This window comes from Xyrauchen texanus, chromosome 22 (genome assembly GCF_025860055.1).
Source record: "Xyrauchen texanus isolate HMW12.3.18 chromosome 22, RBS_HiC_50CHRs, whole genome shotgun sequence".
In the NCBI taxonomy this organism is placed as follows: domain Eukaryota; kingdom Metazoa; phylum Chordata; class Actinopteri; order Cypriniformes; family Catostomidae; genus Xyrauchen; species Xyrauchen texanus.
The window spans coordinates 4,754,883-4,770,730 of record NC_068297.1 but is presented as its reverse complement, the minus strand read 5'-3'; the positions used below and the strand labels follow the sequence as shown (position 1 = coordinate 4,770,730).

At 37.5% G+C, this 15,848-nt stretch overlaps 1 protein-coding gene across 2 annotated transcripts in view; it reads right to left on the bottom strand.

Moving 5' to 3' along the window:
• LOC127662150 (neuronal PAS domain-containing protein 3-like) overlaps positions 1-15,848 on the bottom strand; it is a 354,219-nt gene that overhangs the window by 218,827 nt on the left and 119,544 nt on the right. For both annotated transcript variants that reach the window (XM_052153191.1, XM_052153192.1), the window contains exon 3: positions 4,259-4,503. In XM_052153191.1, the coding sequence (XP_052009151.1) occupies positions 4,259-4,503 (245 nt within the window). The remainder of the gene's footprint in view (positions 1-4,258; positions 4,504-15,848) is intronic.

The following is a 15,848-nucleotide window of genomic DNA, read 5'->3' as shown; positions in this document are numbered from 1 at the left end:
CGCCGTGTAGGAGAAACAACTGAGATATAAAGATCTTATTTCAGATCTATTCTGAAAATTTTGAGACAGATGGGTTTTTTCTGAGGAGGAAAATCTATAATGCACATGATTTAAGCAAAAGTCTCAATTTGCTCTTCATTTAATCTCTTTGCTGTCTAGGAGAAACATTTGAGCTTGTATCTGTGATTTTGAGAGCCCTTCTGAAACTACAGGAGACTTACGCAAAAGTCTCCATTTGTTCCCTATTAAAAAAAAAATTATAGGAGATATAATTGAGACATTACAGACATCTTATTTGTGATTTTGAGATCTCTTCTGAAACTCTAGAGGAGATAAATGGGACATGTCTACAGTCTTTTTCTCAGGAGAAATATCTGAGAAGCAGGTGACTTAATAAATCTCCATTTGCTCTCCATTTAATCTCATTGCTATCTACGTGTACCAATTGAGACATTACAGAGATCTCATTTGCAATTCTGTTTTCCTATGGGTCCTGGATTTAGCATGTAAAAATAACTCTCTTAATTTCTCTCAATTCATTCTCTTCCATTACTGACAGTCTCCGAGCAGCCGTTGGCGTAAGATGTTTACGCCTTGGGTGATTAAGACGGAGGGACTTTTTGACATTCCAAAGGAAAATATAAAGCCTGCTATTTTGTAAATATTTAAGCCCATTTGGAGACACATTCCGGTGATCATCAAAGGACAACGAGCATATGTGTCCTCGATTCCACGGCTGACTACAGGCATAAAACGTGTCAATTGTAGAGGCAGCATCGTCGAGTTTTCAGGGTGTGTGGTTGGTGAAGTGTGGCATTTTGGCGACTACTCGCTGCTCTGCATGCATGAATAATGAATGCACAGGTGGTGGAGGGGGGTCAGGGGCCCGCGCCAGCCTCCAAACAACAGAAAGGTCATGCTTGTTTGTGCAGTGTCCTTCAACAGATGTGAAATGCTTCTGACAGAGACTAGCAAATTTAGGTTAAAACGCTCCAAAAAAAATTAGTTGATGGGTCAATTATGATAAAGGTCAACAGGCGCAAAGGAGAGAGGCGCCTTGCGTTCCTCGTGATTTATGATAATAAATCAACACTTGAGAAGTGGAGGTCAAATTCTTTCAGTTGCGATGCTAGGATTATAGCAAGCATTTAGTACAGTTATTGGCCTGTATTCTACACTTTGTCACCCTAGTTTTGCATTCAACAAAATGCGGCTTTGTTTTAATGTTGTTTGGCGACTCTAGAAGCAATTGTGGTTGGACAAATGCCAGCTTCAAATAGTTTTTTATTCACATAGACATGAAAAATGAGCAGGTCAATTTTTCTCTTAGCAAAATATCATTCCTGAAGCACAGGAGATTTGCCAAACGACACTATTCAGAGATTTCCCAAAAGGTTACAATCATCTGTTATTATGTAGAAATGCCTTACAAGAAGTCAACTTCGTTTTCTTCTTTTCACTGCAAATATTGTATAAAAACAGAAAACCATTGGCCTCGGCTCTCTTTGTATAGTCGCAAGGAAATTGCCTAGAAGTCTGGCCTGACAAATGAACTGGGTACTTCCATGCAGAGGAAACAATATCATTTTCCTCCAAGCTCATCTTGACTCATGCACAAACAATCTAGAGGAGAAATAGGCCTTGCCCTCAGAGCAGCAGGCCTGATGCAATAAGTCACCTTATGCTTGTATTAGCATGCTCTGCATTACAGGAACTGGCGCGCCTCCCGGTTAGCTGAACGCCAATCAAATCACACAGATCTCTTTTCTTCTAAAAAACGAGGAGGAGAGCTGTACCACTGTAGGTCAGGCACATCTCCTCTCTCTCCGATCGGAAAATAAACAGAGATTCATGAGCTCGGAGGATTTGGGAGCTATACTGAGTAGTATCTATTAGCTTCAGTGATGCAGAGCAGCAAAATGGGAATCGATAACAGGTTCTGTTCGAAATGTAGTGCAAATAAAATGGACCGCGCCACTGATTCAATTCAAACGCCGGCTGTCAATGAGATGGAAGGACGAAAATAGCCTCTCATTGTCCTAGAGGGTTTGAATTCACCTTGCTTAATGTTCATTAATACACAGGGATGCATTACAATTCATTTATTTCCTGCGCTTACATCATTTCCTACACTGAATGTCAAGCATGTTGGTCTTGATGTGTAAAAGGCAACAGTGCTGTGGACCAGCTACAGCAAATTATTCAGCATATACATTTTCTCATTAAAATGCATGTGGCTCTTCAAAGCGAGAGCACAATGATACCATCTGTTGTGTGCTGGCCGGAATGCACGAAACAAAGGATGAAAACTGCAACAATTTAAAACTCTCGCCTTTAACAACGTTCACGGTATTGCATTCCAAATTTACAGTAAATAATTCACTGTTAAGTACAAAGCAGTGATTAATTTTGTCATTTAAAAAATTATCTTCTAAAAGTAGTTTCCTAATATTAAATTAAAACATTTCATTGTAATTCTAAACCAGTCCAACCAAACAAATGGTCATGCAAGGAAAATGGCTTTTATGTCAACTGTAAATATCTGAAATAATACTTTGTCTTTTTGGTTGAAACTCAAAAGCTCATGTGAATAACGTTCTACTTTCATAACTAAGCAATATTTGACATACAGTGGGGTCCAAAAGTCAGAGATCCTATTGCAAATATGGGATCTACAATCCCATTTATACTTAGAAACAGACAGAAATGTTGAGGATAGAGAAAAATCTTAACACATTGAAAAATTACAATGTAAAATTAATTATTTTCTCAATTTACTAAAAACATTTTTGCTGCTAAATGTACGTTTTCACAGAAAGAAAATCCAACACAGAAGCATTTTCACTGGTCCGATTTTGCAAGAAATATCCCAATCAAGATATGTGCCAACAAACAAACAAAACATCACAGCAAATTCTAATAGTCCTAAGAGCATCATTGCTTTTAAATATTACATTTAATCATGTCCATCAACTATGAGAAGGACAGGAAATACTGAGCGCATCTTTTTTATTTTCATTGATCCTGACCACATCCTTTATCACCAACCAATTAGCATTAGTTGATAAACCAACCCCATTACTCACCTAATTGTTTGAGTCCAACTAAGAATCCATAGTTACTGTTAAATCTATAAGCAACTTCAGTGTACTGACATTCGTAACTAATTAGGGTTCTGTAGGGCATGACACATAGTCTTGTTTATTTATGACCGACAACTACCTGTATTTTCCCCCCGGAGTCGGTATTGCAGCAAACTCCAACCTAGAAGTATGGACTTATGACTATGGTACAGTTCCTCACAGAACCACCTTAATGTACATAAACTGTTCTGTTCGCTACTTCCTGTCCTTGCTGCTGTCTTATTAGAACCAAAAGCACTAACTTGGTAAATAGTCTGCACTTACATAGCACCTTTTTACCTTAGCAGTATTCAAAGCACTTTACACTGAGTCTCATTCACTCATTCACACACCAATGACAGCAGAGTTGCCATGCAAGGTGCTAGCCTGCCATTGGGAGCAACTTGGGGTTCAGTGTCTTGCCCAAGGACACTTCAGCATGTGGAGTCACGTGGGCCAGGAATCAAACCGCCAACCCTGGGATTAGAGACTCTCCGCTCTACCACATGAGCCAAAGCCACCCTAATTTAGGATCTGTTGCTCTTTTTATTAGTAATTTCAATGATAACCTATCAACAACCTAAACAATAACAACTATCAGTTTGTAAAAGGAACAGTTGCATAAACAAACATTTACAATAAATATGCTTATAATGGAAGCCTAAGGTGCAGGTCACACCGAACGCAATTTTGTTTCAATCTGCATCACTAACGACACCAAAAGGATTGTCTATGGTAATCAACAGCATGACACACATGCGATATGTGGATATTAAAGTCAACGTGAAACGCCATTTAAAACCTACTTTACTTTGTAATCAATGTAACAGAATAATCAAGAAAACAATTTAGGCCGTAACTTGATTTTTTGTAACTTGAGTGTTTGGAGGGAAGGGATAGAAAAGTAAGAGCGATTTATTATGTCACATGAAATGGAAAGTATAGGTTTAAAAGGTTATTCAATTTTTTTTAAAGTTTAAAAAAGACAAACAATTATTTATTTGTGATGAAATGCACAGATATGTGCACAATAACACCAGGAATGTGCATTTTGAGTATATATTAAAATAACCCCGAAATATTCTGTTAATTAAAACATTCCAAAATTCCAAACATGATGGAAGAACATCTCTTACCTTTGACTGAGATGTTGGGCGGCGGTCCTTCAATGCGCAGGTTCCACGGCGGGTCCCCCTGGTTGGCGAAGTCCCTCATTTTCAAGTAGCTGATGGTGAGGCGGATGATAGAGGCCTTATCCAGCTGGCTGGTGATGGCGCCGGGAAGCGGAAGCATCTTTGCCAGCTCGTAGAACTCAAAGTTTTCCTTCCCCCGGCGTGAGCGAGCGGCGTCACGTGACTTCTCCTTTCTCAGAGCCTGCAACCTGTCACAAACGCAAGAATGTCAGTAACGTAAACAGCTACTGCTAGTCAAAGCTAGACAAACTTTGCGTTCCTGTTAGAAAACTTCTTAAGATTGACAAAACATCAAGAAAATCCTTTATGCTTGTTAAAATGCTTAAGTTTGGGAGGCGCCAAGGGACGACGTCCCAGCAGGCAAAACAAAACTATGGGAGCAAAGAAAATAGATGATTGTGAAATCATTTCTTCATCTTTGAAGCTGTGGGATGAGAACTTGAATTATACACTGAAAATATACTTTTAAATGGAAAAAAAAACACTTACAGAAAAGTATTGCTGCACCAACACCATGGTATCAGAAATCAAAAGCACAGTGCATGGTACAAATGTACCATGATACACTGTAAAAAACTTAATAGCATTTTATTGAGTCACAGAAATGAGAAAATGTGAATCTGTGAATCGAAATAAAACTACAAGTTAGGCCAATAATTATTCCCCAAATGTTGTAGCAACAGATTTAACAAAGCTGTGTGGACAGAGATTTCAATGTTGATATTTAATTGGTTAGCTCATGCATGAGCTGTGTCAATACACAGGGTTTCCTCTTTCCACATTTTGCTTTCACAAGTTTGCTCATTGCCATGTTGGACATCGCTCATATCGTGATTCTTAGAGGGTCACAACATTGGCCAACATTTACAGGTAACTAATAAAACTTTTCATTTTATGCAAGCTAAATGGCGGACGAAGGTGTGTTGTTAGCATAATGATACGTTTTTTATTGTTAGCAGCGTATAATCCATGTATAGTTTTAATGAAGTCTTGACTAATTGATTAACGTTGACATGTATTTATAATGCTGTTTAAGAAGACATATCATGGGGGGCCTGGGTAGCTCAGTGAGTATTGACACAGCTGTGGCCTCAGTGTTGTAATCACAAGGTAGTTGCTAAGCTTTGTTCTCCTCATCGTTCCGCAGGACAATTGCGCACTAGCACAGCATGCTCCATTTTCTCTTGTGACGTCTGGTTTTATTTCCATTCTATCTCATCAGAAATACTTGCACGACCGGGGGCCTGGGTAGCTCAGCGAGTATTGACGCTGACTACCACCCCTGGAGTCGCGAGTTTGAATCCAGGGCATGGTCTCCTAAGCAACCAAATTGGCCTGGATGCTAGGGAGGGTAGAGTCACATGGGGTAACCTCCTCGTGGTAGCTATCATGTGGTTCTCGCTCTCGGTGGAGCGTGTGGTGACTTGTGCGTGGATGCCGTGGAAAATACAGTGAAGCCTCCACAACCTCTCCGCGGTAACACACTCAACAAGCCACGTGATAAGATTGACGGTCTTGGACGTGGAGGCAACTGAGATTCGTCCTCCACCACTCGGATTGAGGCGAGTCACTACGCCACCACGAGGACTTAGAGCGCATTGGGAATTGGGCATTCCAAATTGGGGAGACATATCATGGAAAGCAGTCTTTTCTTGCTCTTTTGAAATAAAATGGTTTAATGCAAATGCAAAAACAGCTTGTGGCACAGATATTTTTGTTGGTTTTGGTCAGAATTTTGAGTGCATTTAACCCCTCAGAGAACCAGGGTTGGAGAATTATAACAATTGTTTAAGCAATTCAGCCTTAAAAAATAAAAAATAAAAAATCCCGACATTATTTTGTGACAGATTACCGATTGAAAAAAATATAAACATTTTCCTAAAATGTTAACTTGTACAAATTTCAACTGGCCATTCGTGGTGATGGTGAAAATCTTTCTATATTCACACAATAGAGCCTCTTCAGTAAATCACAAACTATTCAAATTTTGTAGCCGTTTTAATATTGTATCTCATATTTTTTTAGAAATATGTCAAATAGAGAAATGGCTAATAAATATTACTTTGATCATTCCAGCAAACATCATCGATGTCAGTAGTCATCGCAAGTTAAAAATAGTCTGATTTCTTATCTGTTCATGAATTTACCCTGACTAATTGTAATACAGAACATATTTTTTAATATTGCCTACTTGTGTGTGTTGAATTATGTGAATTCACATCTTCCACTTAAGCGTTCTAACTTTCAAGGGACTGCCGTTGAATTAGCCACGCCCCCTCTTTCCAAAATCCCACGCAAAGATACCGTTAAGATCGAGCATAAGAGCATAATAGTGTGTTTCCACAGTTGTTAAACACAATAGTAGCAAAATAGCACCCTCGACTGACAACTCTATCTCTCTCTATATATATATCCACCTTATTTTCAAATGTGCCCATAAATGTATGCCTTTTCGTACAGTGTTTAGTAGAGTTATTGTAGTCAAGTAGGTGTATTTTCCAGAAGAAAGCGCATCCAGTAGACTAAAATAACTCTAAACGTTCTACGATGACCTAGATAACTAAGAATCTTCCCTGACTTTAAGTAGGATGTTGTATCAGTCTGACATTTATGTACATTTTAGTTCCAAATCCATCCATTTTTAAATGAATTTGAAGATTTAACTAACTTTTTTCTTGTATTCCTATTCATAAGAAAGGTAATTCCATCCGATCCAGGTAAGTACGTTTAATCACACGTTTAGAGGCATCTTGGACAAAAGTAAGTAAGCTAATACAGGTAAAACTAATATCTTTCCATAAGATTCCATAATATTGTATTTCCTTAATGTGCACATCTAATTGCGTTGGACATATTAAAGTGATATTTCACCTACAATGAAAATTCTGTCATCATGCATGTTGTTCTAAACCCATGTGAGTTCCTTTCGTCTGTGGAACACAAAAGAAGACATTCGGCAGAATGTTAGACTCAGTCACCATTCACTTTCATTGCATCTTTTGTCCATACAATGATAATGAATGGTGACTGAGGCTAACATTCTGCCTAACACCTCCTTTTGTGTTCCACCAAAGAAGGGAAGTCATGCGGGTTTGGAACAACTTGCAGGTGAGTTAATGATGACAGAATTTATTTTAGGTGATCTCTTTAATTTGTGAACTATTTTCCAGACTCTTGATGATAGTTTTGAAATAGAAATAATTTTATTGTCCTTATCTGTAAACCATTTACAGTGCTGTTCAGAATGTTTTTCATACGGTTCATGAGTTTTGAAATAGTGACAATTTTGTGCTTTTTCACAAGGTTTTGCTCCACAGTATCATTTTCAGTGGAACAAAGTTCATTAAAAAAATGCATCTTGCCATTTTGAGAGAGAGTGTGTGTGTGTGTGTGTGTGTGTGTGTGTGTGTGTGTGTGTGTGTGTGTGTGTGTGTATATATATATATATAGAGAGAGAGAGAGAGAGCGAGAGAGAGAGAGAGAGAGAGAGAGAGAGAGAGAGAGAGAGAGAGAGAGTAATAGAAAATTGCACATAAGATTTGTGGAAAAACAGTATATTTATTAGTGATTAGGTATTGTGAGGAAGCCATACTGAAGAATTCCAATAACAACAAACTGTTTTGTAGCCTAAATTACTACAACTCACAACATTTCTTGCAAAAAGGATTTTCACTGGGGTATTCTCAATTACAGGCAGTGGAATTGTGGTATTTGAATAATGTACAAATGATAATTTAATCAAACACTATCAAAACAGTGGGGGTCCAACAGCAACTAAAAGCAAACCAGTTCACATAATGTACATAAGTTCAGGTTCAACAAAAACAGGATTGATAGTGAACAAGGTACAATTTTTTATTCTGCATCCTCATGGATGATGTCACCTTGCATGTTCACAAGCGCTGAAAAGACTCTGAGGATTTTGTCCATTTTGTGTGCCATGTTAAAAGGGACAGTCTAGGAGACAGTTTTGAACACTTTGAGCCGTCTAATTACTCTTTCCACATGTATGCGGACATTGGTGATCCTCCTTGTGCCTGTATCATCCTCATCAGACAATCCACCTTTATGAGTAAATGCTGGCATGACAAGATTTACATTTCTCTCGTACAGCAAATCACGACTTGTAAAGCCTCTATCTGCCATCACTTCATCACCAGGCTGAAGATAGTCCAGGAAGCCAGACTCTTGGGTAATGAACTTGTCACTGCATCTGCCTCCATAAGTGGGGGAGATGAAGATAATAAGTCCACAGGGGGAAATGGCAACCAAATACTTCTTGAGTATTGCTTGAATAATAGTAACTCTATAACCCCCTGGAGATGAGGTTATGTGCTTTCTGCAGAGTTGTCTCAGAGCAGTCGATAATGCAGGTAGTGTTCGGGACGTTTTCCTTAAAGCCAGAGGCATTGTGGTATGGATTGTTTTCCGTGGCAGCCAAGGAATGTAGACTCTCATGTGATCCTACATTGTGCCAATCCAGTAGGAGATAATTTAGCTTACCACACCCTGGGACACATCAAAGTGTTGCGTAAGATCACCCTGAAGTAAACACAACTTCAGCTTCATCATGGTCATCGTTATTTGATTCATTATGTGTATCTTAATATTGGCTGCAGATACTTAATATGCTCTTTGAAGACACTAAGAGTGAAGCCAGTGTACAATAAAGAGCTTGTGTCATTCTTGAGAATGGCAAGGGCTAAAGGTTCTTCTTTACAGCGCTGTGTTGCCTTGTCTAACATTAGCTTATCCCCAGAGGCGTAACTGTGATCTGTCAATGCCTGAACCTCCCAATGTGTGCAGGCATCACTATGCAGTGGGGACATCTGCAATGGCACTGTCTGTGCAGTCTCTACGTCACCTTGATCGTCATCTGCAAAATGCAACACACAACAGTAAGTTTAGCAAAACATATAAATTCTCACAAAAGTACTCCAGTGAAATAACTAGCTGGTTACCCTGCATGTACTCAATAAATATGGATTAATCCCTCCTACCCCCCACATATTTGAGAATGATCTACTAAGTACTAGTTGAGGTTTCACTAACAAAAAAGTATCAAAAATGATTTTGGCCATAGTACCATGGTACTACCACAAAGATACCATGATACTCAAGTTTAGTACCATAGTATTACCATCTGATACCATCACAGTACCAACATAATACTTTTTTGTAAGGGTTAACACTGTTTGCTACTTTAATCACCTACCATATCTTAGCGTTAGCATATTATTAGCTTACCCAAACAAGGTGCCATCCTTAAACGCTGAAACAGTACAAAAGCTATATAGATAACGTTAGAGATTATAATTATTCACACACAGCTTAACCATAAAACTTAGCAAGATACTGTACCTGTCTGTGCATATGTCCTGATGAGATGTCGCCTTTGAGTTTTTACTGGAGCATCGTAGCCCAACCACTTCTCAGGGAAAGGATCTTCTGTTGGTCTTCCATCAACGAAGTGGAATGAGCAAACATGCGGGTGTTGCGCCATGTTTTTCCAAGTTTAAAGCTTTTAACCAAAGTCGACAAGCTTCTTCACCCTTCAGAGGTGGAGGCAGATGATAGGGTGCCCCACATCCACATTCACTTCTGGTCCATGAGATATGGTCAAAACAAGACTTTTGCAGGAACATTTTACGCTTATACCAGCTAATATGGCAGCCCCTAACTGCACAAGTGACGTCAGTCTTTCTGGATTCCATAATAAATGTAAGCTAGCCAGTCAAAACTACGGGTTCACAATACAACTACGATTAGAAGAAGTGGCTTACCGGAAGTCTCGCGCATTCAAGTAAAAAAATGGCCACACCCGCTTTAACGTCAAAAATAAGGTGAATACATCAGGGTTCCCGCGGATCCTTAAAAAGCCTTAAAATGTCTTAAATTCAGTTTTCCTATATTTAAGGTCATAAAATGTCTTACATATCTTAAATGATACAACAAAAGTCTTAATTATCATTTAAAGAGGTCTTAAATTTGGTATCTTGATTGCACCATAAACTGCATCTGGAATTTAATTCAATTTGGGTTCTTGTAGCCTCTGTCTGGCCCTCCCCATCACAGGAAGGAATGACTAAGAACATTACATGTAGGCTTTAGTTTAAAAACGATTGGCAGATGAATTGTCTTTCAACTCATTATTGTATCAGCAAAATCCAATATTTGTCTACATCTAATTTGAATTTATATATATAATGGTCCATAAACCAATTTTAATGTGGTATATATGTGGAAAACATGCCTCAAGTATTTTAAACTTGCATATATCCTACCCTGTTTTACTATTAAGCAATGTTTAAGTAAGAGTCTGTAATACATTATTTATTTTAAGATTGTGTGTGTTTGTTTTGGTATGGGGATAAAGTATTCATTTTATTTGTTCAGGTCTTGGGAAAAGGTCTTAAATGTCTTACATTTGATTTTTTTTTTTTAAACTTTACATACACACAGAAAAAGCATTCAATATATATAGACAGACAGACAGACATGTATATATATATATATACAGTATATATATACTTTTTAAAAATCACATGGTGGCTTCCAAATTCATATTTGAGGTATGAAAGTGTGTAATATATGTTGTAGAACAAAACGTCCACGTATGGTCAAGTAATGTTCAGCACAGACCTTATTTCATTCATAAATCCCAAACTCCCATTTTAAAACCCCATAGGAAAATCCAGAGGGAACCCATGGCGAATTAGACTGAACTAAAACTAGGATGATAAATGGCCTGTTCATAATCTTAAACATTAAAACCCCAACTGCTTTTTTTTTTATTTTATTGTTGTTAAAATGCTAATTTAACTTTTTAATTTTTACTAAATATATATTTTTATTGTGTTTGTCACAGCAAACTGAAGATGGGACAAATGGGGTGTCTTTTGGAGGATAACACCAAAACAACATCACCAATGGTGCAGAACATTGCTATTGTGTTGCAGGAGGCTGTTGTTCTGGAGCATCTCCCAGACCTCTCTTCAACATTGGCATACCTTTTTGGCCTTCTCTACGCCTGGAAACATTTCCTGTCCTAAAAACCTCAAGAAAACTTTTGATGACACAACAGAAAGTCTTCACGGAGCTGTGGTCTGGATGCGCCCAGCATATGCTTTCTCTTAAACACAAACTGTTATTATAACTTAAATCAGAACAGTGTGGTGGCATACCTTTTTTGGCCTTCGTTGTGTCAAACAAAGACCTCAAGTATGATGTGGATGAGCTGGAGTCTGGATGCACTCGGCAATGTGCTTTCTCTTAAAAACAAACTTTTAATTCTACGCTGGAAATTGATTTTTACTGTAGAAAAACTCCAATTACATTGTTTAAATTGACCTGGTTATTGGTTTTATTGTAGAAACACTACAATTCTGAATTTTTTGCTCTTTGCAGTTAATTGATTCTGAGTATCTATTACAGTGTCAACCCAAACGTCTTTTGAGTCTTGCAGACAAACAGTTTTTACTGTTCTTTCCAATTGAAATGAAAGTATAAAGTAACAAGGCCATGTTTGTCATTTCTAAATTGATAAAAAATAATTTCAAATGAGGAAAATATGGTGGCTTATAAAACTTTGTTTTACTACCGTAATTCAATTTTTTACATTCACGAAACAGACAAAAAAAATTGGTTATCGACAGTAATTGTAGATGTAGTTGCTGTGACGAGAATATCTTTATTGTCAGAGTAAGACAATCAACATTCCATGAACAAACAAATCCAAGTTGGCAGAATGAAGGATCATTAATTAGGACAATCTGAAAGCAATTGTTGAGACAACTCAAAAATCATAATGCATCATGTTTCGTTAAAATGTCATGTTTTCTCAACAATTAATTTTTTACAGTGTAGCATTTATTGTTTTATAACGTTCATATCAGTGGTCAACTGATATATCGCAGAGGCCGATATACAGACTTTTTCATTATCGGCATCGGCGATACATTTTCCCGTTTGGCCGATTTTTTGCTTGAGGGTGCTGAAAATCGCCTGCTTGCATGTGAAGTGACTGAGACATATAAACGATCAGTCACGGTTTGTTTCGTTGTTATGTGCCATCGTGTTAATACAATAACAGATTGGTGTGAAACAGTGTCATTTAAACTGTTTGCATATCAGAGCCGCAGCAGATGCGTTTGAGCTCATAATGTTAAAGTGCTTGCCTGTTTCATTCACCCTCTCTCTCCTCCACAGTTCCCTGTAACTTTTAACTTGTCTAATGAGAAAAAGGCAAACATCAATAAAACTAATATCATATACCGTCTGTAAATATGCACATATCTCATTTAAACAGATGTAATAAACCAACCTCACACAACTTCAGCAGATCCAGCATGCTGTAGAACGCTAATAAATCTTCCTCTGAAGCACGTATTCTAACAGTCTCGCTGCAACAGTTCCCTGTAACCTTTCTATTGATAAAACCCAAATATCAATAACATTTCTATTATATACCATCTGCAAATGTGCAGATATCTCGTTTAAACAGATGTAATTCACAAGCCTCATGAAAGACCTCTAGGTTACTGTTGTAACCCCCGTTCCCTGTTGGAGGGAACGAGACATTGTGTCAATGTAGTGACACTAGAGGTCACCCTTGGAAGCCCCAAACACCTCTGATCTTTGATAAAAGGAAAGTTAAATTTGCATGCCACTCCCCCAGACTAAATCCAGTGTTTTCTTCCCTGCCAACGTTTTTGTGTGCAGCCCAAAGTAAAAGCATTTCACGTGTGTTATGAGTAAATGTCTTATTCACTAAGCACTGCATGTACAATTGGTTTGATTCTGTATTTTTGAGAAAATGCAATTGCTAACGTGGACATGCAATCCATGGTTGCTGGCCTACTGTATGTACTGTTATTTCCTTCTTATAACAACATATATAACAACAATTTCTTCATGTGCAAATAAAATTACAAAAATGTTATGACTAAACAGAAATCTGAAAAACTGCTATCTCCTATTTAAAATAGTTTTATTTTTTAGTTTTGTGTGAAATTTAGAAAATATAGTGCTAAATAAAAGTTTATTATTATTTATTTTAGCAATTTTATGTTTGTTATTTACTACATTAAATTGTGTGATATATCGGCATTGTATTGGCCTATTGGCCACCCTGCTCTCTATATATCGGCATCGGCCATTCAAAAACCCATATCGGTCGATCACTAGTTCATATACTATGATATTACATGGTTTTTCAAGATTTGTAAAGGTACCATGGTATCACAATTTAGAATCTATCCAATAATAATATAGTTTTTAAACAATCTGTTTCATAATTATATATACATATAGTTATATCTAGTTAGTATAGTTACAACAGGATGGATGGATGGATGGATGGATGGATGGATAGATAGATAGATAGATAGATAGATAGATAGATAGATAGATAGATAGATAGATAGATAGATAGATAGATAGATAGATAGATAGATAGATAGATAGATAGATAGATAAGAGTGGATGGATGGATGGATGGATGGATGGATGGATGGATGGATGGATGGATGGATGGATGGATGGATGGATGGATGGATGGATGGATGGATGGATGGATAGATAGATAGATAGATAGATAGATAGATAGATAGATAGATAGATAGATAGATAGATAGATAAGAGTGGATGGATGGATGGATGGATGGATGGATGGATAGATAGATAAGAGTGGATGGATGGATGGATGGATGGATGATAGATAGATAGATAGATAGATAGATAGATAGATAGATAGATAGATAGATAGATAGATAGATAGATAGATAGATAGATAGATAGATAGATAGATAGATAAGAGTGGATGGATGGATGGATGGATGGATAGATAGATAAGAGTGGATAGATAGATAGATAGATAGATAGATAGATAGATAGATAGATAGATAGATAGATAGATAGATAGATAGATAGATAGATAGATAGATAAGAGTGGATGGATGGATGGATGGATAGATAGATAGATAGATAGATAGATAGATAGATAGATAGATAGATAGATAGATAGATAGATAGATAGATAAGAGTGGATGGATGGATGGATGGATGATAGATAGATAAGAGTAGATAGATAGATAGATAGATAGATAGATAGATAGATAGATAGATAGATAGATAGATAGATAGATAGATAGATAGATAAGAGTGGATGGATGGATGGATGGATGGATAGATAGATAAGAGTGGATGGATGGATGGATGGATGGATGGATGGATGGATGGATGATAGATAGATAAGAGTGGATAGATAGATAGATAGATAGATAGATAGATAGATAGATAGATAGATAGATAGATAGATAGATAGATAGATAGATATATCCTAAACATGATATAAAATTACTTGTATCATGATATCGAACGATTTGTATCATACCATAGCCCACCCCTATGTGGTACTGTTGACAGGTCCAATAATATTAACTTGTATTCATAATACAAAATTATGGCCCTGATAAAAATCTTGATGTAATTACTTGCAGTATTGCTCAACATGCCTTTGTGTTTTCAACACTATTTTTCACCTCCAGACAAAAAGCCCCAGCAGAGACACGGCGTAACTGAACTCAATAGCTGTGTTGGGCTCTTTGTTATTGACTGTATATAGTATCAAGTCTACACCTCTGTGCCAATCACACACAGGCAGGGCAACCGCGGTGTTGTGTCGCTGGGCCACAGCAGGCTAAAGTTATAGTTGGACCGACTTTGTTGTGCTCCGGAGGGAGACCTCAGCTCAATTGATTCAGTCATTGGAATCCAGAAGTGGGTCGCGGTTGTGATTAGCTTTGGCCCGGGGTCTCAAGAGACTGCCCGGTGAATGACTTTCACATTGCTGCCTTTTTACCAGAGACACAGACGGCCAGACCCAGATCTTCTTTCCCAGCCGATCTCTTTAACAAAGATGAAGAAACACAACACCATGCTAACCGCGCTTGCACTAGATTTAAGATGTAATGTTAGACCGAATATGACTAAAATATGCACTGGCACACACTTACACAAAACAATGGGACTCACTTTATATTAGGTGGCCTTAACTACTATGTACTAAACCATTTGATACGCTGTACTTATTATGTACATACATGTTGTTGCATTGTAATTACATTTAAAGTATTTGACTTTCATTACATTTGTAGTTACACAGTTAAATTGACCCCCAAACTTTACCCCAAAACCTAACTTTAACCCCTAATCCTAACCCTACCCTTACTCCTAAACCTACCCGTACCTTCACCTCAGAAGCAACAAATGTGGGAATGTTGCACAACTACATGTAGTTACACAGTAGATGCACAGTCTTGTTTGTATTTAATGTTGGTACATAGTAGTTAAGGCCACCTGTGACCAAAAGTGTGACCAAACAATTATTTGTTAATTATATATCTGGCAGCCTTTCTGACTGTTAATCTGTCCAAAGTTTCAGAAAAGGCTTTGTCAAACCTACATGAAAGTTTGTCTTGACAAATTTTACTCATTTAATTTTGAAACTAGTGATCTTAAACTATCTGCATCT